Source organism: Symphalangus syndactylus, chromosome 18, assembly GCF_028878055.3.
Source record: "Symphalangus syndactylus isolate Jambi chromosome 18, NHGRI_mSymSyn1-v2.1_pri, whole genome shotgun sequence".
In the NCBI taxonomy this organism is placed as follows: domain Eukaryota; kingdom Metazoa; phylum Chordata; class Mammalia; order Primates; family Hylobatidae; genus Symphalangus; species Symphalangus syndactylus.
Window position 1 is genome coordinate 55,025,027 of NC_072440.2, and position 25,383 is coordinate 55,050,409.

General features: G+C 50.3%; 2 protein-coding genes across 14 annotated transcripts in view; one reads left to right on the forward strand and one right to left on the reverse strand.

Annotated features, from left to right (window-relative positions):
• The window catches only part of ADA2 (adenosine deaminase 2), a 70,218-nt gene that overhangs the window by 10,101 nt on the left and 34,734 nt on the right, over positions 1-25,383 (reverse strand). For 8 of the 13 annotated variants that reach the window (XM_063623290.1, XM_063623288.1, XM_055251907.2 and 5 more), the window contains 5 exons: positions 19,516-19,882; positions 17,186-17,405; positions 13,320-13,530; positions 2,408-2,535; positions 675-765 (listed from right to left, as the gene is read on the reverse strand). In XM_063623290.1, the coding sequence (XP_063479360.1) occupies positions 675-765; positions 2,408-2,535; positions 13,320-13,530; positions 17,186-17,405; positions 19,516-19,837 (972 nt within the window). In that variant the 5' untranslated portion in view covers positions 19,838-19,882. Of the gene's footprint in view, positions 1-674; positions 766-2,407; positions 2,536-8,445; positions 8,491-13,319; positions 13,531-17,185; positions 17,406-19,515; positions 19,883-25,383 lie in introns of those variants that run through there. The other 5 variants (XM_063623292.1, XM_063623293.1, XM_063623295.1 and 2 more) reach the window with 2 other exon arrangements.
• LOC129467484 (protein FAM32A-like) lies at positions 24,017-25,179 on the forward strand. The gene is made up of 3 exons (XM_055252006.2): positions 24,017-24,026; positions 24,216-24,495; positions 24,813-25,179. The coding sequence occupies exons 1-3, from the start codon at positions 24,017-24,019 to the stop codon at positions 24,907-24,909; spliced, it is 387 nt and encodes a 128-aa protein (XP_055107981.2). The 3' UTR covers positions 24,910-25,179.

The following is a 25,383-nucleotide window of genomic DNA, read 5'->3' on the forward strand; positions in this document are numbered from 1 at the left end:
CCCAAAGTGCTGGGATTACAGGCATGAGCCACTGCGCCCGGCCTAGATTCTTAATGAGATTGCCGAGCTGTCACCTAAGAAATGTCCTGGTTGTGCTTTGATTTGGTGCGGAGGTGTGGGACAATGACAACATCTACGAATGTGTAGCTTCAAAAACTGGTGTGGCCAGGCATGATGGCTGGAGAGGGAGGGACAAATATCACTACCTTGAGGATTTGCAAAGGGCTGGCTCCAGGCTGGACTCTGTTTCCAGACATTACCCCCCAATCCCCACCCCGCGTGCTACAGGGGCTGGTGAGGGTTTTAAGAGCCACACCTAGGTGAGCAGTGTGGGATAGAAAAAAGGGCACGGGCCGGGCCATGGGGAATGAGCCCATAACTGTGGTCCAAACTCCCTGAATGCCATCCTTATTCTGGAACTTTCCTTGTCAGCTTGTTAGAACTGGCTGTCTGCTCTCCCTTCTCCAGTGACAGCTGTCCCCTGCAGGCCTCTGAAGAGGGTCAGCGCTGAGCTCTGAGCAGCCCTGCTGGGTCAGCAGCCTGAGCCTGCCCTGGGATTTCAGGGTACCAACAGGCACATTGCGCTCCCTTCCCAAGGAGTTGCCGCTCCACCCAGACAGGCATCCTCGCATGCCCCCTTAACAGGCAGCCCTTCTGTTCACAGCATGGGTTACCAGGTCAAACCCTGCCACCACCGTGGGGAACTTGGTTCGGAGCCCCATGGCCGTTCGGATGGATTCTGCGATGACAGCCACATCTTTGGATCTGTGAGAGAGACAGAGAAGCCAGGAGACAGTGCCCAGCACCAACAGAGCACAAACCCCAGAGCACTCCCTCCATGCAGGGCTGGGCCGGCCCCAAGTGTGCAGGACCTGTTTCCCAAACCTGAGGCACCCCTGCCCTCCTGACCCCACCCCGACCAGGCCATTGTGACCCCTGAGAGATGTGTAGCCCAAATCCATTCTTATCAAAGACCCTTCCTGGCTCTGGGGGCACCTGTAGTCTCTGAAAAGTAGATGGGGTCAGAGGACCCACGGGAACAGTTTTATTTGTCTGTGTTTAGAGGAGGCCAGGTGGCCTTGTTCCCAGCTCTCCCTGCATCTCTGTCGGGGGTGTAGACATGGATGCAGCTCAGGGGCAGCTCTCTGTCCACTGGACACCTGCAAAGGGCCACAGGTCACCCAAGTCCCTGATGGGTCGGCTGGACCCAGTAACCATCTGGCCTCTTGCTGATTAAGTCAGCAAGACCCTGGGCACTGCAGAAGCCTACAGGGGCAAGGCAGGCAGCATGACAACAAAAGCCCCAAAACACGGGGTCTGGCGCAAGCCCACAACAGGCTCTCCTGCCACTGGCTCTCCTGCTCCAATCCTCGGCTCTGTGGGGACAAAGCCTTCCTGGCCTGCCCCACCCATGACCTCTCCCCAGAGCCTAGGCGAACCTGGGGGCACTGATGCACTCGGCTCAGCCCTCACACCCTCCTGCCACTGGCCCTGGGAAGGGGCATCTGGCACCAGGGAGCCTCTGAGTAGAACGTGGGCCCATCCTGCAAGCTCCCTCTGAGGGGGACCGGCACAAAGCCAGAGCTCAGCTCCTCCAGGCCCCAGGCCCCATGGATGGGAAGGGGACTCAGGAAGACTGGGCATGGGAGGAGGCTCCTGGGGAGTCAGTGCCCTCCAGAGCCCAGGCTCGTGGGTGAGCTGAGCAGATGGAGCCACTGCCACATCCCTTCGGTGCCCGCCCCATGCCTGACTCCGAGGGACCCCACTGGCTGCTGCCCTTGCAGCTGCGACCATGGACAGGTCCCAGCCTTAGACTGGCTGCTCTTTAAAGTGAGGGGAGGGGTCTTGTCTGGTAAAGTCAAAAGGAGAGTTAAGCTGCAAAGCTTTCTGTGCTTCCCTGGGAAAAAGAGTGGGTCTTTCACCCACGTGCCAGGCCACGCACATGGTACTACTGGAGGTCCCCACACGCAGACTTGAGCCAGTGCCACTCAGGGTATCTCCCTGATCAAGGACTCACACACAACCACACACAGAACCCAGAGGCAAATTGAAACCAAAAACAGGCCAATTATCCAAACATTCAGGCAAAACCATTACGCTCATAAACGAGTCACCAGGACAATGTGGGGTCACAGCCGAGAATTCTCTGGGAAATTCACACATTCTTCATTTCAGTTTGGGGGTGAAGACCTGAACTAGAAGTGGCTTCAGGCAGCAATTCATTGCTGGGTCACTGCACTTACCTACTACTGTGCTCACACACAGAGGCACAGCACAGCTCCTTGGCACCAGTGCTGGGCCTCTCCGGGCCTCCCAGCCCCGCTTCTCACCCCTCCCCTCCCAGCCTAGTAGCTCTGCCTGCATCCCAGTCTCCCAACCCGAGCTCTTCAGCAATATGCTCTCTCACCTGTGATCTGAATAAATGACTTTGATTCCGATAAACTCAGGGTGAGTTTCCACAAACTTCTGAGCTACTTCCTGGTAAGTCTTCACTGACCACTCCTCGTCATGGTGCTCTCCACTGAGCTCATACACCTGGAAAGGAAGCACAACCAGGAGCCGTCAGGTGAGCAGCGAGAGACACCCTTCCCAGCCACCCCTGCCCAGCCACCCCTTCCCAGCCACCCCTGCCCAGCCACCCCTTCCCAGCCACCCCTGCCCAGCCACCCTTGCCCAGCCACCTCCTTCCCAGTCAACTCCTTCCCAGTCATCAACGAGCTCTGGGAAAAGTAGATGGGGTCAGGGGACCCACAAAACAGTTTTATTTGTGTTTGGATGAAGCCAAGTGGCCTTGTTCCCAAAAGTCCAGCCAGGCTGGACAGTGCTTCCCTTGTTCCTCGGGCATTGTCTCTGCTGCTGCATGGGGAATTCCTAGCTGGCTCTGGGATAACCCTGATGCTGATGCCCGCCTGTCTCCTTCATTGCTGGGTCACCACACTTAAAACAGTGCTTGGCATACGAGAGGGTAGGTGGCCATTAAGCATTTGCATAATGGTTGAAGAACAGATCATGGGGGGAGAGGATGAAAGCTAGAAAGAGTGATCTGAAGAATGATGTCATTCCCCACTACCTGCTCACCTCCCCACTGCTTCCCTAACTCCATGTGCAGCAGCTGCAAGGCGGCCACTGCCACCAGGGACAGCAAGGGGGACACAGGGAGATCAGAGTGGGGAGAGCTGGGAGTGAGCAGGTGACAAGGAAGCTAAGGGAAGGGAGGTGTGTAATGGGGAAAGGTGGCTCACACCTGTAATCATAGCACTTTGGGAGGCCAAGGCAGGGGGATCACTTGAGGTCAGGAGTTCGAGACCAGCCTGGCCAACATGGTGAAACCCCTATCTCTACCAAAAATACAAGATTAGCTGGGCATGGTGGCACGTGCCTGTTAATCCCAGCTACTGGGGAGGCTGAGGCAGGAGAATCGCTTGAACCCGGGAGGCAGAGGTTGCAGTGAGCCAAGATCATACCACTGCACTCCAGCCTGGGCGACAAAGCAAGACTCTGTCTCAAAAAAAAAGCGGGGGGACCCTCTCTCTTTCTCGGCGCTGCCTACAGAGGTGGCAGCCATCTCCTCCTTGGCATCATGGCCACCCTCAGACCCCTTGTGAAGCCTGATTGTCAAAAAGAGAACAAAAAAGTTCATCTGGCACCAGTCTGACCAATATGTCAAAATTAAGCATAACTGGCGGAAACCCAGAGGCATTCACAACGGGCCACTTTAGCAGAAGACATATTTTTAGCTGAAGGCAATTAAGAAGCAGCAAATGAAGAAAGAGCTCTTTGCCCACCCCATCTGCCTAAATTTCCCTTTGTGAAGGTGTCGCCCTCACCTCTCCCGTACCAGGAGAATCACCCTTACCACTGGAAACACAAAGTTGTTACCAAGATGAGTCTGCACAAACCAGCCTTATAAAATTGCCCTTATCTTCCATTAGTTTCCCCCATATGTTTACCTGCCCACAATTTACTGTCCCTAGAAGCCCAAACCCCTTTTCTTTCATCTTGTCACTTCTTCACAATTTATTACCAGTTGTTAAAATGGAATATAAGCCCCCAGTCTAACTTCTTTGGTGCTTCACATCTTTTCAAGGAAGGCCTCCATCTATCTGTGCACATAGCAAATTTTTAGGCCGGGTGTGGTGGCTCATGCCTGTAATCCCAGCACTTTGGGAGGTGGAGGTAGATCACCTCAGGCAAATCACCCGAGGTCGGGAGTTGGAGACTATCCTGGCCAACATGGTGAAACCCCATGTCTACTAAAAATACAAAAATTAGCCGGGCGTGGTGGTGGGCACCTGTAATCCCAGCTACTTGGGATGCTGAGGCAGGAGACTCGCTTGAACCCAGGAGTTGGAGGTTGCAGTGAGCTGAGATCACGCCACTGCACTCCAGCCTGGGCAACAGAGCAAGACTCCATGTCAAAAACAAAAAAGCAAAACAAAAAAATTTTTTTAAACTTTTTTTTTTTTTGCAACAGTCTTGCCGTGTCGTCCAGGCTGGAGTGCAGTGGCACAATCTGGGTTCACTGTCTGTTTCACTCTTATTCTGTCATGGATATACAGTAGAATTTTCCTGAAGCTGCATCATGTGTGATACTATTCTGACCGATAATGGATTATGTGTTTGTATTTAGAATAATTTCTTTCTCTTTTTTTTTCTTGAGACAGAGTCTCGCTCTGTCGCCCAGGCTGGAGTGCAGTGGTGCGATCTCGGCTCACTTTAACCTCCACCTCCCAGGTTCAAGTGAGTCTCCCGAGTAGGTGGGATTACAGGCACGTGCCACCACGCCTGGCTATTTTTTTGTATTTCTGGTAGAGACGGGGTTTCGCCATGTTGGTCAGGCTGGTCTTGAACTCCTGACCTCATGATCTGCTCGCCTCAGCCTCCCAAAGTGCTGGGATTACAGGCATGAGCCACCGCGCCCGGCTAGAAAATTTCTTAATTTTGGCTGGGTGCAATAACTCACGCCTGTAATCCCAGCACTTTGGGGGGCCAAGGCGAGTGGATCACCTGAGGTCAGGAGTTCAAGACCAGCCTGGCCAACACGGTGAAATCCCCTCTCTACTAAAAATACAAAAATTTGCTGTAATCCCAGCTACTTGGGAGGCTGATGCAGGAGAATCATTTGAACCCAGGAAGCGGAGGTTACAGTGAGCCAAGATTGTGTGCCATTGTACTCCAGCCTAGGCAACAAAAGCGAAACTCCATCTCAAAAAAAAAAAAAAAGAAAGAAAATTTCTTAATTTTAACATCTAATACAGGATATATCAATAGATATAATCCACGTAAATAAAAGGCGTTTGAAATTATCAAAAATTTTTAAGAATATAAAGAGGTTCTGGGACCAGAAAGTTGGAGAACCACTGTGTTACCCCAACCCACAATTCTTACCTGCAGTTGTCTTGGACTCATCCAACTGGTTCACAGCAGGGAAGAACAGGGTTCTGTCCTGGCCTCGACCACCCTGTCATTACTGAGTCTCCTGCCCACACCCCCCAGCTAGATTGGAGGCTCCTCCAGGGTAGAGTCCTTGCAGTTTTACTCTCCCCACCTCCTCCCCTATGGCACCAGAGCATGAGCTCCACAAATAAAAATTAATTCAAGGAGAGTCCTGTCCACAGGAGTTTAAAAGTACTAAGGCCCAGGCAGCAAGGGCAAATAGACAGATGTTGGAGGAGTGGTGGGTGGAGTCATGCTAGCAGAATAGAAGGGAGACAAAAGAAATAACCTTTAAAAAATATTAACAATTGACAATTCTGCTTAAAAGAAGATCTCTGAGGCCTGGCATGGTGGCTCACACCTGTAATCCCAGCACTTTAGGAGGCCGAGGCAGGTGAATCACCTGAGGTCAGGAGTTCAAGACCAGCCTGGCCAACATGGCGAAACCCCGTCTCTACTAAAAATACAAAAATTAGGCAGGCATGGTGATGGGCACCTGTAATCCCAACTACTCGGGAGGCTGAGGCAGGAGAGTCACTTGAACCCGAGAGGCAGAGGTTGCAGTGAGCCAAGATCGCACCACTACACTCCAGCCTGGACGACAGAGTGGTTCATGGGGAAATTTGGGAGCAGAGTGCTGTAAAGGTCATACAACTGGTTTGTATCAGAACAGAAACAAGGACTCGGAATTTCTTTTTTTCTTTTCTTTTCTTTTTCTTTTTTTTTTTTTTTCTGAAACAGGGTCTCACTCTGCCGCCCAGGCTACAGTGCAGTGGCATGATCTTGAACAGCCTTGAACTCCCAGGCTCAGGTGATCCTCCCACCTCAGCCTCTTGAGTAGCTGGGACCACAGGTGCATACCACCATACCTGGCTAATTATTTTGTTTTGTCTTGTTTTGTAGAGACAAGGGTTTTGCCATGTTGCCTAGGCTGGTCTCGAACTCCTGAGCTCAAGGGATTCACCTGCCACCATCTCCCAAAGTGCTGGAACTACAGGCATGAGCCACTGCACGTGGCCAGTACTGGCAGTTTCACTCAGCTTTCACTACCAGAGTACCATTCACTTAAGAAGTGTTGAGCTTCTACTACATGCCAGGCATATGCAGGGGGCTTTATGCCATAATCTCATTTAACCCTCAAAACTACACTATGAGGTAGGTCTCATTTTACAGATAAGGATTTTGAGGCTTTAAAAGTTTGAGAAGGCTGAGCACAGTGGCTCACGCCTATAATCCCAGCACTTTGGGAGGTCAAGGTGGGCGGATCACCTGAGGTCACGAGTTCGAGACCAGCCTGACCAACATGGAGAAACCCCGTCTCTACTAAAAATAGAAAATTAGCCAGGTGTGGTGGCACATGCCTGTATTCCCAGCTACTCAGGAGGCTGAGGCAGGAGAATCGCTTGAACCCAGGAGGCGGAGGTTGTGGTGAGCCGAGATTGTACCATTGCACTCTAGTCTGGGCAACAAGAGCGAAACTCCGTCTCAAAAATAAAAATAAAAAAAAAATTGAGAAACTCAGCCCCCCTGCATAATTAGTGGGGCTGGAGGCCGACCACATTTCAGAATTTTGCTTGCCCTGAGTTGTCTCCTGTCATCAGGAGGCCCCTGCCCCCTCCTGTAGAAAGGTGACAGTCACTAGAGTGACATCTCAGCCTTGGCGGCACATTGGCATCACTCAAGGAGAGGAAAAATGCCTGTGTCCCACCCCAGAGCAACCAAATCAGAATCTGTGGGGTAGAAGCTTGGTGTTTGTAATCTCCCAGGTGGTGCTAGGGTGCGATATACAGCTGGGGTGAAGATCTGCCACTGTTCCAATTTAACAGACAAGTAAATAGCACAATGACAGCATAGTCTGATGAGTCCTGTCAAAAAGGGAGCAGTTAAGAGGCTGCGTGTTCTCGTAAAGCGACACCAGCAACATGACACAGGGTTCGCTTCATTCAGCAAGGAGCCAAATGGAATTTTGAATGGTCTGCTAAGAATCCAGGCAAAAGCATGGGGGCTGGGGAGCACGGGTACGGGGAGCACTAGAAATGCTTATTATATGAATGACAACGTCTTAGAAAACGTCTGGGAACAACTATCACAGGTTCTCTGCCACCGACGTGTCTCCCATCAGCTCTCCCCTCCATAAGTGCCAGCAGGGCCATCCCCTGTGGATAACCTTCCGGGGTCTTGGAAGAGCCCCATGCTAAAGACTCAGGGGACCCAGTCTGGGCCTCAGACTCTGCCGTGGGGGAAGGGGCCGGAGCCCAGGAGATAAGACCCGCCTAGCGACTGTTGCTACCGGCGAGCAGTCTTTGTTACTGAGCATTAGGAACACAATGGGAGGCTCAGCGGCCAGGATAGTCCGTCCACAGCAGCCCCGGCCGGAATTAGCCCGCGACCAGGCAGGGGGAGGCGAGGCGGCTCAGCAAAAGGATTCCAGTGAAGACTGTTTTTAGTTGTTAATGTGTTGGTGGCCCCCCCACTCTGGCTAATGGGGGGCATTAAGACCTAGACTCTCCGTGGCAAAAGCCTTTGTTCCAGGGTCAGACCCGAACAAATGGTCACATCCCCTCCCCCTCCCCCTCCACCAGAATCCCAAATCCTAGCAGCCCAGCACCTTCTCCAAAGGCTGGCTGGGGGACGGGCGGAGGCGGGCAGAGTGAGGACAGAGGACTGGAGCTGGGCAGGCCAAGTCTCTCCACCTCCGGCTCTGGAAGGAGAAAATGGCCATCTGCAGAACAAGGGGGAAGATGGAACAGGAAGCCAGTGCTCTGGCGCCTCTCTTCCTCCCTCCGATCCAACCGCTCAGCAACTTCTCCCACATGCCTCCCCACCAGGCTCAAGATGAAAGTCTCTGTCTCAGCGTCTCCTCCCTCCCCTCCTCTATCCTCTTCCCCTCCTCTATCCTCTTCCCCTCCACCCACGAAGATCCCAGGGTTCTGCAAGGGTCGGAGTTCCCTATGCACTCCCACACCAAGACAGTTGTCAGGATTTGCCCAACAGGAAGTTCTCCCCTACCAGGGCCCAGTTCCATTCCAGGGAATCCATCTCCCCTCCGGAAAAAGGAAAATTGAAGCCAGATGCCCTCTGGGATCGCCATTTGAGGTGGGCGTGGCTATTAAGACGCTCAGAGAGCCCAGCGCGGTGAGGAAAGCGACGAATTTAGGAGCCCTGGCCTGGGTCCAGTCACCCCTTACTACCTATGTGATCTTCATCAAGCTCTTTGACCTTTCCAAGCTTTAGTTTCGACATCAGTAAGATGAATTAATAGCTGGGCATGGCTCGCGTCTGTAATCCTAGTACTTTGGAAGGCCGACGTGGGTGTATTGCCTGAGATCAGGAGTTCCAGACCAGCCTGGGCAATATGGTAAAACCCCATCTCGCCAGGCGCGGTGGCTCACGCCTGTAATCCCAGCACTTTGGGAAGCCGAGGCGGGCAGATCACCTGAGGTCGGGAGTTCGAGACCAGCCTGACCAACATGGAGAAACCCCATCTCTACTAAAAATGCAAAATTAGCCGGGCGTGGTGGTGCATGCCTGTAATCCCAGATACTCTGGAGGCTGAGGCAGGAGAATTGCTTGAACCCGGGAGGCGGAGGTTGCGGTGAGCTGAGATCACACCATTGCACTCCAGCCTGGACAACAAGAGTGAAACTCTGTCTCAAAAAAAAAAAAAAAAAAAAAAGTCAAGATGAAGCAGGTCCTTCCTGAAAGTGTGGTCTGGGTCAGGCCACCTGCATTAGAATCCACAGGAAGGGGGCTAGGAGAGGGGTGCTAGTTATTTTTACAGCTTTCTGATCCTACCAGACAGCACAGAATTAGAACCTGGGAGGTTGGCGTCCAATAGCTGATTTTAAACAGCGCCTCCAAATTCTTCATATGCACCCCAATGTTTGAGAACCTCCATCCACATGCATGATGACTACTGGGGCCTACTGAGGATACCAGGCTATGTAAGATCTGGGTTGGTCTGAAATAAGTCATAATTTAGCTGGGAAATCAAGGCTTATACATTATGGCATAAATAACACAAAGCAATGCACTCAGGCTACTGAACAGAAACATTACAGGGAACGAAGGAAGGAGGGAAGTGGAAAGCCATGGTCCCAGAAAGGATGAAGGAGGGGCTGCTGACCTGCCAACTGGGTGGGGCTGAAACTGCTCAGGAGAGAAGGGTGAGCCTCGGTGGACTGGAGTCCAACCCTGAAGAGAGGCTTCCAAATAGAAATTAGCCAGGCGCAGTGGCTCACGCCTGTAATCTCAGCACTTTGGGATGCCAAGGTGGGTGGATCACTTGAGGTCATGAGTTCGAAACCAGCCTGGCCAACATGGTGAAATCTCATCTCTTCTAAAAACACAAAAATTAGCTGAGTGTGGTGGTGTACACCTGTAATCCCAGCTACTCGGGAGGCTGAGGCAGGAGAATCACTTGAATCTGGGAGGCGGAGGTTACAATGAGCCAAGATCACGCCACTTTACTCCAGCCTGGGCAACAGAGAATGTCTCAAAAACAAACAAACAAACAACACAAGAATCACCTGCTCTGGGAAGTGCAGTTTCTTCCAGCCTCCTACCTAGGCCAGGAGAAAAGTCAGCTCATCAATTTTTGCCAGCGCCTCCCTTTTCAGAAATTCTTTTCTCAATAAAAGATGCGACCTTCTCTTTTCTTTTAAAAGGATGATTTGTGTCCTGTGTCTTATCTGTCTGCTCTGTCCACAAAACTGATGAAAGCTCCACTGCAAGGCAAAGTTAATGTTCTCCTCCCACTTCTCAAGAACTCAGAAATGGAAATATAACTCTGCACTCAGAGAGTTAAAATAGAAAACAAGCAACAGATCCAAGTGGAGACATGCAGGTCACACAAGAGATCGGACTTTCCAGAATCCAGAATCCAGCCTTGCCGCTAAACTCACCAAGGGTATTAACATATCCAAGGAAAAGGCTGGGCATGGTGGCTCATGCCTGTAATCTTTGGGAGGCCGAGGTGGGTGGATCACCTGAGGTCAGGAGTGCAAGACCAGCCTGGCCAACATGGTAAAACCCCGTCTCTACTAATAATACAAAAATTAGCTGGGTGTGGTGGTGCACGCCTGTAATCCCAGCTATTCCAGAGGCTGAGGCAGGAGGTTCCCTTGAACCCAGGAGGTGGAGTTGCAGTAAGCCAAGATGGTGCCATTGCACTCCAGCCTGGGCAACAAGAGAGAAACTCTGCCTCAAAAAAAAAAAAAAAAAAAAACCATATCTAAGGAAAAAGGTGGGTCAGTCCAGGATGCCAAGCAAAGGGAGAGTTGAGACCCACAAACTGGAATAACTAGAATAACAAGTGGATCAGCTGAGGTCAGGAGTTCAAGACCAACCTGGCCAACACGGTGAAACCCCGTCTACTGCTAATACAAAAAATTATCCAGGCATGGTGGTGTGCACCTGTAGTCCCAGCTACTCGGGAGGCTGAGGCACGAGAATCACTTGAACCTAGGAGGTGGAGGTTGCAGTGAGCCAAGATCATGCCACTACACTCCAGCCTGGGTGACAGAGAGAAACTCTGTCAAAAAAAAAAAAAAAAAAAAGAAGAAAGAAAAGAAGAGAGTTTCCTGATGAAGCATAAGTGTCTGATCTGAGTGATAACAGCATTCTGACTTTCTTGTTTACACATCTATCCCTTATGAATTTGTTCAGTGGGTATTGATCCTGTGGAGCCCTGTCACTTCTGGGTCTACAAACAATAAACTTCGGAGCCCATAAAAGACTACAGAATATGCTAACAAAACTAAAATACTGCCACCATGTGGGCCTTTCCACAAGCTTAACAGTCAGTCCCCAAGGCATTTGTGTATCCGATCAATATGTAAACAAACGAGCAGACTCTCTTGGATACAATATGAAGACTCTACCAAAGGTCACTTTCCCCAAGCCACTGAAAACCTTTAACCAGCTCAAACTCTTCTGAGCTCACCACATAGAACACCCAGGGATCCTGCCCACTCCCACAATACCCCATCTCCCTCAGCCCAACAAAAACATCCTCAGGAAAGTTCTCTCCAATAAACTCACCGAAATAAAACTCTAGCAGTATTTGAGCACCTAGGGCTGCTCTCCTCAAAAGATCCTTGCCCCAGCAACACGGAGCCTGGGGTCAGTCCAACTCAGAGTAACTAACCTCAGTTATCCTTTGCTTCTGGTCAAAATGCAAGACCCAAAAATCAGACATTTTTTGATGATGCTCCCTTCTTTTGGACTCCTTCTACTCCTTTCCATTTCACTTCCTTCCTTAAAATCAAAATTTTTTTTTCTCTTTTTTTTTGACACGGAGTCTCGCTCTGTCATCCAGGCTGAAGAGCAATGGCAAGATCTCTGCTCACTGCAAGCTCCTCCCGCTGGGTTCAAGTGATTCTCCCGCCTCAGCCTCCCGAGTAGCTGGGATTACAGGCACACACCACCATGCCAGCTAATTTTTTTTTTTTTTGAGACAAAGTCTCACTCTGTCACTCAGGCTGGAGTGCAATGACGCGATCTCTGCTCACTGCAACCTCTGCCTCCCAGGTTCAAGCAATTCTCCTGCCTCAGCCTCCCAAGTAGCTAGAACTACAGGCATGCGCCACCACGCCCAGCTAATTTTTGTATTTTTAGTAGAGACAGGGTTTCACCATGTTGGCCAGGATGGTCTCAATCTCTTGACCTTGTGATCCGCCTGCCTCAGCCTCCCAAAGTGCTGAGATTACAGGCATGAGCCACCTCGCCCGGCCACCAGCTAATTTTTGTATTTTTAGTAGAGATGGAATTTCGCCATGTTGGCCAGGCTAGTTTCGAACTCCTGGCCTCAAGTGATCCACCAGCCTTAGCCTCCCAAAGTGCTGGGATTACAGGTGTGAGCCAACACTCCTGGCCTCCCCTCTCTTTTTAACCTCTCCACATTTCTTCCTTCTGTGTGCAAAACAAGTCTCTCCATCCTAAAAAGAAACTTTTGGCCCCTGTGGTTCCCTCCAGCTATCTCGACGTTCTTTCTCTCAAATCACAGTCAGAACCTTTAATCAGCCAAACCTGACTCCAATTCATCACCTGTATTTCATTTTTCTTTCTCTTTTTCTTTCTTTTTTTTTTTTTTTTTTTTTTTTTTGCTTTTTGAGACAGCATCTCGCTCTGTCACCCAGGCTGGAGTGCAGTGGCACGATCTTGGCTCACTGCAATCTCTGCTTCCCAGGTTCAAGCGATTCTCCTGCCTCAGCCTCCCGAGTAGCTGGGACTACAGGCTCCTGCTACCATGCCCGGCTAATTTTTGGTATTTTTAGTAGAGATGGTGTTTCACCATATTGGCCAGGCTGGTCTCGAACTCCTGACCTTGTGATCCACCTGCCTCGGCCTCCCAAAGTGCTGGGATTACAGGTGTGAGCCACCGTGCCCGGCCGTGTGTTTCATTTTTCTACTCCCAGAAATGGGGTTTCTCTTCTCAGCATGTTACTGAAACTGCTCAAAGGTGACCTTGTAATTTCCAAACCCCATGGACGATTATCCATCTGCATGTCTCTTGCCCTCACCCTGCCATGTGGCTCTCTTTATTTTTGAAGCCCCTTCTTTTGACCCCTAAGATGGCTCTATCCCAGTTCTCCTCCCTCTCAGCTCGTGTCACGAGGCCCTGAGTATCATGGCAGAGGGGAGAACGGGGAACCATGAGAAACGGGGGCAAAGGGCAGTGCGGAATGTGTTTCCAGTTTTGCTGGAGCCTGCCCAGTCCATTTCAGGTTTCCTTGCTCATGGTGGCCCCTGGAAAGGCACATGATCTCTTGCACCAGAGACCTGGGTGGTCAATTCATGAGCATTCCATCTTCTACCAGCTAAAATCTGAGTCAGACCAGAGCAAAGGAGGTGGGAGGAATGGAGAGGAGAGCTGGGCTCACCGGCAGCAGCCTGGCTCTGATCTCCATGTAGAGCACGTTGTCCTCGTAGAACTCCTGCATGCTCCGGAAGACATAGTCTCTGAACACTGGTGCGTAATGGATGAGACCAGAGATGGTGAAGAAGATGGTTTCAAATTTCGACCAGACAACATTTTGGTTTGTGTAAATCACCTCCGGGTGCTGGGTCACCAGAGTGAAATTCCTCAACAAGCTGTCCAAGACACAAAGTGGGGAGTGGCAGAGGCATGATCCAGGACAGTGTCCCCAGGCACCCATAGGACTGCTACCCACCTTGCATATCCCAGCTAGCAGCACACCAGGATGCACCCTAGAGTGGAGATAAGGAAGGGGCAAAGGGGAGCATTCCCAGGCTCACGATATAAGCGTGGGTCCTGTGGCCAGGCAGCCCACTGCCTGCTTAAACCCTAACCCCAAACGCAGGAGACTGCTTAAGAGGAGAGCTCACCAGCCAGTCTCTCCTGGCTCCTGTCCTCCCTCTGTATGCTTGGCCAGTCTGACCCCACTGTACTTTCTAGACCAAAAAGCTCTCTCTCTCTCTCTTTTTCTTCCTATACCCACTGACAGGAAACTAGACCAAGCTCTTTTTGGGGAATGTTATGGACTAACCTGTGTCCCCAAGCTCCCAAATTCAAATATTGAAGCCCTAACCCTCATTTGGAGAAGGGAATTTTAAAGAGATGATTAAGATTAAATGAGGTTGTAAGGATGGGGCTCTACTCTAATAGGACGGGTGTCCTTGTAAGAAGAGGAGCCCGGGCACGGTGGCTCACACCTGTAATCCCAACACTTTGGGAGGCCAAGATGGGTGGATGATTTGAGGTCAGGAGTTCGAGATCAGCCTGGCCAACATAGTGAAACCCCATCTCTACTAAAATACAAAAATTAGCCAGGTGTGGTGGTTCGTGCCTGTAATCCCAGTTACTAGGGAGGCAAGAGAATTGCTTGAACCCTGGAAGTGGAGGTTGCAGTGAGCTGAGATCACCACTGCACTCCAGCCTGGGCGACATAGCAAGACTCATTTCAAAAAAAAAGAAGAAGAAGAAGAGCCAGCAGGAGTGCACACACAGAGGAAAGGCCATGTGAGGACACAGCCAGAGGCAGCCTTCTGCACGCCAAGGAGAGAGGTCCCAGGAGGAACCACCCCTGCCCTGGCACCTTGATCTTAGACTTCCAGCCTCCAGAACCATGAGAAAATCAATTCCTTTTTTTTTTGAAACAGGGTCTCACTCTGTTGCCCAGGCTGGAGTGCAGTGTCACAGTCACAGCTCACTGCAGCCTCAATCTCCCAGGCTCAAGCAATCCTCTTATGTCAGCCCCCTGGGGTAGCTGAGGCTATAGGTGTGTGCACCACCACATCTGGTTAATTTTTTATTTTTTGTTGAGATGGGGATCTCACTATGTTGCCCAGACTGGTCTTTCTTTTTTTTTTTTTTTTTTTTTTTTTTTTGTTTAAACAGAGTCTTGCTCTGTCGCCCAGGCTGGAGTGCAGTCGCATGATCTCAGCTCGCTGCAACCTCTGCCTCCCAGGTTCAAGTGATTCTCCTGCCTTGGCCTCCCGAGTAGCTGGGATAACAGGTGCCTGCCAGCATGCACGGCTGATTTTTTTGTATTTTTAGTAGAGACAGGGTTTCACCATGTTGGCCAGGCTGGTTTTGAACTCGTGGCCTTAAGTGATCCACCCACCTCGGTCTCCCAAAGTGTTAGGATTACAAGCGTGAGCCACCACGCCTGGCCACCAGGCTGGTCTTGAACTCCTGGGTGCAAGTGATCCTCCCACCTCAGCCTCCCGAAGTGCTAGGATTATAGGCATGACCCAGTGTGCCTGGCTTGAGAAAATCAATTCCTATTGTTTAAGCCACCCAGCCTGTGGTATTCTGTTATGGCAGCTCAAACAGGTGAATGAAGGGAGTGGAATGGAAATAACTCGAATCAGCACCCAGGTTTGTATCCCCGACTGGCCATTTACCAGCTGTGTGTCCTTGCATAAGCTAGTTAACCTTGCTGAGCTTCATGTTTCTCATTTCATAAAGGGAAGTAACCTCAGGGGAGCACTCTGTAGACATTTCTGTGATCAAACTAATTGTCACTTATAATATTACTATACAAGGCCAGGCACAATGGCTTGGCTCATGCCTGTAGTCCTAGCACTTTGGGAGGCCAAGGCAAGAGGATGGCTTGAGCCCCAGAGTTCAAGACCAGCCTGGGCAACACGGCAAAACCCCATCTCACAAATACAAAAATTAGCTGGGCATGATGGTGCACACCTCTAGTGTGCTGACAGAGGAGGACTGCTTCAGCCTGGGAGGTTGAGTCTGAAGTGAGCCGAGATTGTGCCACTGCACTCCAGCCTAGATGATAGAATGAGACCCTGTCTTAAATAATAATAATAATAATGATACTATACAAGTCTGTTAGGAAGTTGCTGCATCAGGTTTTCAAGATTTATCTTCCAGCTAGATTGTCATCACTTCAGAGCTAGGAACTTTTATTCTCTCTGGTCTGATTGAGCATCAGACAAATCTCATTTGCTGCAGCAATAGTGTTGCTGGCCAGGCACAGTCACTCACGCCTGTAATCCCAGCACTTTGGGAGGCCGAGATGGGCAGATCACCTGAGGTCAGGAGTTCAAGACCAGCCTGGCCAACATGGTGAAACCCTGTCTCTACTAAAAATACAAAAAATTAGGCAAGCGCCGGGCGCAGTGGCTCATGCCTGTAATCCCAGCACTTTGGGAGGCCGAGATGGGCAGATCACCTGAGGTCAGGAGTTCGAGACCAGCCTGGCCAACATGGTGAAACCCTGTCTCTACTAAAAATACAAAAATTAGCCAGGCGTGGTGGCACATGTCTGTAATCCCAGCTACTCAGAAAGCTGAGGCAGGAAAATCGCTTGAACCCAGGAGGCAGAGGCTGCTGTGAGCCAAGATCACACCACTACACTCCAGCCTGGGTGACAGAGCAAGACCCTGTCTCAAAAAATAATAATAATAATAACAAACAAAAATAGTGTTGCTGATAATGCTTTTTGTAGATTTTAAATACACCAGAAAACTACTATGGATAGAAAAGGTGTTGAATGCTTTTGTGGAGCAAAGTATCCTGTAAGGTTAAAAGAAAAAGGTGCTCATGCTTTTTTTTTTTTTTTTTTTTTTTGAGATAGGGTTTTATTTTGTCACTCAGGCTGGAGTGCAGTGGCTCCATCTCAGTTCACTGTGGCCTCAACCTCCTGGGTTAAAGTGATCCTCCTGCCTCAGCCTCCCAAGTAACTGGGACTACAGGTGCAGCACCACGTCTGGCTAATTTTTTTTTTTTTTTTTTTTTTTGAGACAGAGTCTCGCTTTTTCACCCAGGCTGGAGTGGCTCAATCTTGGCTCACTGCATGCTCTGCCTCCCGGGTTCACACCATTCTCCTGCCTCAGCCTCTCCGAGTAGCTGGGACTACAGGCGCCCGCCACCACGCCCGGCTAATTTTTTTTGTATTTTTAGTGGAGACGGGGTTTCACCGTGGTCTCGATCTCCTGACCTCGTGATCCGCCCGCCTCGGCCTCTCAAAGTGCTGGGATTACAAGCATGAGCCGCTGCGCCTGGCGCCTGGCTAATTTTTTGTATTTTTGGTAGAGATGGGGTTTCACCATGTTGACCAGACTGGCATCTCCTGGGCTCAAGTGATCTGCTCGCCTTGGCCTCCCAAAGCGCTGGGATTATAGGCGTGAGCCACCGCACTCAGCCTTGCCTCATGTTTTATTAAAGCCAGATTTTTATCTATAGGTTTGTACCAAGGGAGACACCTACCCACTGCCACCCCATGACAGGCCTGGGAGATGTGCTTTCTGAACTACTACTCACCTGTCGTCAAACTCAGTGACGTTCTGCACCCGCTTCCGATAATCCTCCAGCAGAATCCACTTGGAACATTTTTCTGATGTACGGGGAGTTGGGTGAGCAAATCTGAACTGCATGATCCCCTTCGGGGTGAAACAGATGTGGCAGTGAGGCCTGTAGGTGACATTCCTCACCAGCCAGTCCATAGTCACGATGCCAACGTCATGGAGGTGCAAGGCAGCCCCTGGAGAGGGAAGAAGAACGGTGGGGACAAAGGGGTAAAGTCCCATCCCAGGGCTCCAGGGCTTGGGGAAAAAGGGGGTAAAGTCCCATCCCAGGGCTCTGGGGCTGTGGGGACAAAGGGGTGAAGTCCCATCCCAGGACTCTGGGGCTGTGGGGACAAAGGGGTGAAGTCCCATCCCAGGGCTCTGGGGCTGTAGGGACAGTGTGGATCACAAGAAGACGTGGGAGCAGAAGGATTTCTGTCCAGACATGTTTCTCGGAACTTGTTTAAGGCTCTAGTTTAAGGATGGGGCTTCCATGTCTCACTAATCAGGAGCCAGGGGTGATCTTGTCCAAGAGGGGCAGCATGGGAGAGTGAGAGGGCATCAGGCTTGGAACCGGAGAACTGAGGTTCACGTCGGGGCTCCCACTGGCTTCTAGCTCTCCATTGGGAGCCCAAGTGTTTCGATGAGGCCACCCAACACTGCATGATGGGATACACTGGGATGAGCCCCAGGGCCACGGTCCTGTTCACACACTTGTCCTCCATCCTCTCATCCTGCCCCTCAACTCCTCTCCCACTGGCTTTTCATCCCCTGCGCTGGGTCTGTGTTTGTACAGCTTCTGGCCTGCAGGCCTTGCCAGTTGAGTCCCCATGCTTGTCCTCCCGACCAGACACCAGCTGTGTCCCTTGCTCCCCCAGGCACAGTGCATGCTGTCCCTCTGCGCTTCTTGTGCCCATCGAGCCCCTGGCCCTGACACAAGCCCCTAGACAGCTGTCCCAGCTGCATGAGCTATAGTGTGTCACCCTCTTATGCCTCCCAGCAACTGGGGATACTACTCTACTGACCTCATAATTATTATTATTTTTTAAATCTCTATTTATAACATTAAAAGAAAAAAAAAAACAGCCGGGCACGGTGGCTCACTCCTGTAACCCCAGCACTTTGGGGGGCTGAGGCAGGCAGATCACGAAGTCAAGAGTTCGAGACCAGCCTGACTAATATGGTGAAACTCCATCTCTACTAAAAATACAAAAATTAGCCAGGCATGGTGGCATGCGCCTGTAATCCCAGCTACTCGGGAGGCTGAGGCAGGAGAATTGCTTGAACCTAGAAGAAGGATGTTGCAGTGAGCTGAGATCGTGCCACCGCACTCCAGCCTGGGCGACAGAACAAGACTCCGTCTCAAAAAAAAAAAAGAAAAAAAAAAAACAAGTGTTGAAAAGTCTTTGTAAACTGCAAGTTGCTATTATTTTTACATTTTAAATTAACATTTTTGGCCGGGTGCACTGACTCACACCTGTAATGCCAGCACTTTGGGAGGCCAAGGAGTGTGGATTGCCTGAGCTCAGGAGTTCGAGACCAGCCTGGCCAACATGGTGAAACCCCATCTCTCCTAAAAGTACGAAAATTATCCAGGTGTGGTGGCGTGTGCCTGTAATCCCAGCTACTCAGGAGGCTGAGGCAGGAGAATCACTTGAACCCGGGAGGCAGAGGTTGCAGTGAGCCAAGATCACACCAGCGCACTCTAGCCTGGGCAACAGCGTGAGACTGTCTCAAAAAAAAATTTTTTTAATAAAAAAAAATTAACATTTTTTGGGGAACAGGGTCTTGCTCTGTCGCCCAGGCTGGAGTGCAGTGGTGCCATCATAGCTCCCTGCAAATTCCACTTCCTGGGCTCAAGCCATACTCTCCACTCAGCCTCCAGAGTAGCTCGGATTACAGGTGCACCACCACCCCTGGCTATTTATATGTGCAGGATGCTAATTATTTCATGTTTCATGGAGGTGAAACACACACTCCATGAAAGGTGTGTTTATACTACTACAATGCTATATCACATTGTATCCTATGTGGTAGCTTAGCCCCTGGGAAAACTATAAAGGGAATAGCAAAGCCTCAGGGCTGGATGCTTTTCCAATCCTGACTGTCTGGGAGTCCCCCAGGAAGCAGGGGTTTTGGTTTCCAACACCCTTTTCCTAGTCTACCCACAAGGACAGAGGAGCAGAACAGCTGAGTGAGGCTTTCTCTGCTCCATCTAGAATAGCAACAGCCACAAGCACAGTAATAGCCCCAAGATGAGTCCCTCTACCTTCCCAGCACCCCAAGCCACCCCTTTCCAAACCTTACCTTTTGGCATCATCCTTAGAATATTAAACACTTGACTTCTCTCAATGAGATGCTTGGCCTGGAAAAAGTGCATGCTGGGTGGGAATATCAGGGTCTTCATGGCCTCCTTCATCTCAGTGATTTTGAGCGTCATGAGCCTCTCATTGGCCTGCTCCTCCTTGGTGCTCAGCACCAGCCGCCCCCCCAGCCGCATCATCTTTTCTTTCAACAACAGATGCGCCCGTGTTTCATCTATGGATAGAGATGAGCCGAAGAAAGACATTGCCACAGCCAACAGCAAGAAGCGCAGGGCTGGCCACTCAGATGGGCCATCCACCAACATCGGGATGCCTGGACGAGAAAAGGCTCAGATGGAGACTCCACGGGACTGCAAAGGAGAGTGGAGGAGTGAAAACCTACAGATTTAAGGGTGGAACTCTGATCTTCCTTTTCTCGCCCTGCTCTCAGATTACCAGAAGGCAGCATATTGAAGTATTCTTCTTCCAGACCCCAGAGAAAAGACCTACAGGTACAGACAGGTAGAGGTTTCCCAATTTTTTTTTTTTTTTTTTTTTTGAGACGGAGTCTCACTCTGCCGCCCAGGCTGGAGTGCGGTGGTGCAATCTTGGCTCACTGCAAGCTCTGCCTCCCGGGTTCACACCATTCTCCTGCCTCAGCCTCCCGAGTAGCTGGGACTACAGGTGCCCGCCACCATGCCTGGCTAATTTTTTGTATTTTTAGTAGAGACGGGGTTTCACTGTGTTAGCCAGGATGGTCATGATCTCCTGACCTCGTGATCTGCCCGCCTCGGCCTCCCAAAGTGCTGGGATTACAGACGTGAGCCACTGCACCTGGCCTTTTTTTTGAGGAGTTTCACTCTTGTTGCCTAGGCTGGAGTGTAATGGCGTGATCTCGGCTCACTGCAACCTCTGCTTCCCAGGTTCAAGTGCTTCTCCTGCCTCAGCCTCCCAAACAGCTGAGATTACAGGCATGCATCACCACGCCTGGCTAATTTTGTATTTTTAGTAGAGACAGGGTTTCTCCATGTTGGTCAGGCTGGTCTCGAACTCCTGACCTCAGGTGATCCGCCAGCCTCAGTCTCCCACAGTGCTGCGATTACAGGCATGAGTCACCGCGCCCGGCAGGTTTTCCCAAATTAAAGGTCACCATGAGGTCAAACAAGCCCTGGCTCATGCATGAAGACACTGCAATCTGATTTTGTGGTTCACTTTTATTTTATTTTATTTATTTTAATTTTTGTTTTTTTTTAAGACAGAGTCTTGCTCTGTCACCCAGGCTGGACTGCAGTGACGTGATCTTAGCTCTCTACAACCTCCGCCTCCAGGGTTTAAGCGATTCTCGTGCCTCAGCCTCCCAAGTGGCTGGGACTACGGGCACACGTCACCATGCCCAGCTAATTTTTGTATTTTTAGTAGAGACCATATTGGCCAGGCTGGTCTTGAACTCCTAGCCTCAAGTAATCCGCTCATCTCAGCCTCCCAAAGTGCTAGGACTACAGGCATGAGCCATCGCGCCCAGCCAGTGTTTTACTTTTAAATATAACCAGCATGCCTGTGGTCCCAGCTATTCAGGAGGCTGAAGCGGGAGCATCACTTGAGCCCAGTACTTTGAGGCTGCAATGAGCTTTGATCTCACCACTGCACTCCAGCCTTGGCAACAGATCAAGACCTTGTCTTTAAAAAAAATTTTTTTTTTATTAAAAAATAAAAATACGGCTGGGCGCGGTGGCTCACGCCTGTAATCCCAACACTTCAGGAGGCCGAGGCGGGTGGATCACGAGGTCAGGAATTTGAGACCAGCCTGGCCAATATGGTGAAAACCCGTCTGTACTAAAAATACAAAAATTAGCTGGGCATGGTGACGCGTGCCTGCAGTCCCAACTGTTTGGGAGGCGGAGGCAGGAGAATCACCTGAACCCAGGAGGCAGAGGTTAGAATAAGCTGAGATTGCGCCACTGCACTCCAGCCTGGGTGACAGAGCAAGACTCAATCTCAAAATAAATAAATTAATTAATTAATTAATTTAATTAAAATAAGACCAGGTGCTGGCACAGCAGGTGGATTGCTTAAGCCCAGGAGTTCAAGACCATTCTCAGCAACATGTTGAAACTCCATCTCTACAAAAGATACAAAAATTAGCTGGGCATGGTGGTGCACACCTGTAGTCCCAGCTACTGGGGAGGCTGAGGTGGGAAGTTCACCTGAGCCTGGGAGATCAAGGATGCAATGAGCCTAGACTGCGCCACTGCAATCCAACCCGGGCAACATAGTGATATCCTCTCTAATAAACAAATGAATTGGCCAGGCGCAGTGGCTCACCCCTGTAATCCCAGCACTTTGGGAGGCTGAGGTGGGCGGATCACGAGGTCAGGAGATCGAGAGCATCCTGGCCAACATGGTGAAACCCCATCTCTACTGAAAATACAAAAATTAGCCAGGCGTGGTGGCGCGCACCTGCAGTCCCAGCTACTCGGGAGGCTGAGGCAGGAGAATTGCTTGAATCCAGGAGGTGGAGGTTGAAGTGAGCCGAGATCGTGCCACTGCACTCCAGCCTGCCAATAGAGCAAGACTCCGTCTCAAAAAAACAGAAAAAATAAATAAATTAATTAATTAAATAGCAAAGAAACAATTAACAGAATGAAGAGACAACCTATTTTTTTCTTTTCTTTTCTTTTTTTGGGGGGAGGATGGAGTTTCGCTCTTGTCACCCAGGCTGGAGTACAATGGTGCGATCTCGGCTCACCGTAACCTCCTCCTTCCAGGTTCAAGCAATTCTCCTGCCTCAGCCTCCTGAGTAGCTGGGATTACAGGCACGTGCCACCACACCCAGCTAATTTTTTTGTATTTTTAGTAGAGACGGGGTTTCACCACATTGGTTAGGCTGGTCTCAAACACCTGACCTCAGGTGATCCACTGGCCTCAGACTCCTGAAGTACCGGCATTACAGATGTGAGCCACTGTGCCCAGCCTTTTCTCGGCTCACTGCAACCTCTGTCTCCCAGGTCCAAGCAGTTCTTCTGCCTGAGCCTCTCAAGTAGCTGGGACTACAGGCATGTGCCACCAGGCCCAGCTAATTTTTTTGTATTTGTAGTAGAGACGGAGTTTCACTATGTTGGCCAGGCTGGTCTTGAACTCCTGACCTCAGGTGATCCTCCTGCCTCAGCCTCCCAAAGTGCTGGGATTACAGGCGTGAGTCACCGTGCCCAGCCAGTGTCTTGAATAAGAGAAAATATTTACAAATTAGTTATCTGATGGGGAGCTAATATCCAGACTATATAAGGAAATCAAACAACTCAACAGTAAAAGAACAAATAATCTCACTTAAAAAATTGGCCGGGCACAGTGGCTCACGCCTGTAATCCCAGCACTTTGGGAGGCCGAGGCGGGTGGATCACGAGGTCAGGAGATCGAGACCATCCTGGCTAACACAGTGAAACCCTGTCTCTACTAAAAATACAAAAAATGGCCGGGCACGGTGGCTCACGCTTGTAATCCTAGCACTTTAGGAGGCCGAGGCGGGCGGATCACGATGTCAGGAGATCGAGACCACGGTGAAACCCCGTCTCTACTAAAAATACAAAAAATTAGCCGGGCGTGGTGGCGGGCGCCTGTAGTCCCAGCTACTCGGAGAGCCTGAGGCAGGAGAATGGCGAGAACCCGGGAGGCGGAGCTTGCAGTGAGCCGAGATTGCGCCACTGCACTCCAGCCTGGGTGACAGAGCGAGACTCCGTCTCAAAAAAAAAAAAAAAAAAAAACAAAAAATTAGCCAGGCGTGTTGGCGGGCGCCTGTAGTCCCAGCTACTCAGGAGGCTGAGGGAGGAGAATGGCGTGAACGCGGGAGGCGGAGCTTGCAGTGAGCAGAGATCGCGCCACCACACTCCAGCCTGGACGACAGAGCAAGACTCCGTCTCAAAAAAAAAAAAAAAAAAAAAAAATGGCCGAAGACCCAAAGACCTACAAAATGGCCAATACGTATACGAATAAATGCTCAGAATTTTTTCTTTGCTTTGCTTGCTTTCTTTTTTTTTTTTCCTTGTGACAGGGCTTACTCTGTTGCCCAGGCTGGAATGCAGTAGCATGAGTCCATATGGTTGGACTCCAAAGCTCGCTGCAGCTACAACCTCCCGGTTTCAAGGAATCCTCCCACCCTACCCTCCTGAGTAGCTGAGTGTAGTACTACTACACCCAGCTAATTTTTTTTTTTTTCTGAAGAGACAGGGTCTCACTATGTTGCCATGGCTGGTCTCAAACTCCTGGGCTCAAGCGATCCTCCTGCCTCTACCTCCCGACATTCTGGGATTACAGATCTGAGCCACCAGGTCCAGCCAACATTTTTTCTAATCATTGGGGAAATGCAAATCAAAACTACAATGAGATCATCTCACCCCATCTCAAAAAATGGCTATTATTTAAAAGGCAAAAAATAACAGATGCTGGTGAGGACGTAGAGAAAAGGAAGCTCCTATACACCACTGGCGGGAGTGTAAACTAGTACAGCCACTATGGAGAACAGTAGGGATATTTCTCGAAAAACTAAAGATAGAACTACCATACGATCCAGCAATCCCATTACTGGGTATCTATCCAAAGGGCAGGAAATCAGCATGTCAAAGGGATACCTGTACTCTGGTGCTTATTGCAGCACTATTCACAATAGCAAAGATATGGGAACAACCCAAGTGTCCACCAACAGATCAACAGATAAAGAAAACGTGGCAAGTCCATCTACTGAAGCACCGGGGAGTGTCGTGGATGCCTACAAGCAGGTCCAAAAAGGACTCCTAAAGCCAAAAGGCGTCGCAGAGCTCAGAGTGACCAAGTGGAAGAAGAAAAAGAAGGACAAAGACAAAGCTAAACTCCCGGAAGCAATGGGAATGAACAAAAATAACGAGAAGCAGCACGGCCTGGACAAGCGGACCCCGGCCCAGGCAGCCTTTGAGAAAATGCAGGAGAAGCGGCAATGGAAAGGATGCTCAAGAAAGCATCCAGGCCAGGCTTGGTGACTCACGCCTGTAATCCCAGCACTTCAGGAGGCGGAGACGGGCAGATCACCTGAAGTCAGGAGTTCAAGACCAGTCTGGGCAACATGGTGAAACCCCGTCTCTACTAAAAATACAAAAAATTAGCTGGGCGTGGTGGTCTGTGCCTATAATTCCAGCTACTCAGGAGGCTGAGGCAGGAGAATTGCTTGAACCTGGGAGGCAGAGGTTGAAGTGAGCCAAGATTGTTCCATTGCACTCCAGCCTGAGCAACAAGAGCGAAACTCCGTCTCAAAAAAAAAAAAAAAAAAAGAGAGAGAGCATCCAAAACCCACAAGCAGAGAGTGGAGGACTTCAACAGACACCTGGACACACTCACGGAGCATTACATTCTCAGAGTCAGCTGGACGAAGTAGCCGCCTGCTCCCAGTAGGGAGCAGCATCGAGGGTTGGCAAAAGGCCACGCTGGGGTTGTGTGTGTTTCCTTTGGTATATTCTAGAAACATGGCTTTACACACACCCTCGCATCTTCTGCTACAAACTGCTTTTCGAAGCTGTGTACCCTCATTCTGGAACTTGATTAAAGTAAAATTGTCCTTGTACTCAGTTTAGGTTTCTTGGCAACATATAGAAGATCCACCCTTTTAGTTGAGATGGAAAGTTTCTAAGTTTATTCAGAGGTAAAGCCCATTTCTGGGTCCATACCATGTAAAAATGTTTTTATCCCCAAGTTGCATCTAACGCTCTGAGGCCAGCCAGCTGTCTTCTCCAGGATGAGATGGACTCCAAAGGATAAGGAGCTAAAGCCAGGGTGGCCTGTAGTATGCAGAGCTCCGCAGGACCCAGCATGGGTGCCCCTCCAAGCTTCCTCTAGCTTGGGGCCTATGCTG

What these genes read in the sequence shown, in the direction of transcription:
- LOC129467484 (XM_055252006.2), top strand. An exon ending in TGGAAAGGATGCTCAAGAAA is followed by an intron (nt 24,496 to 24,812) that starts GCATCCAGGCCA and finishes AAAAAGAGAGAG; the next exon opens with AGCATCCAAAACCCACAAGC.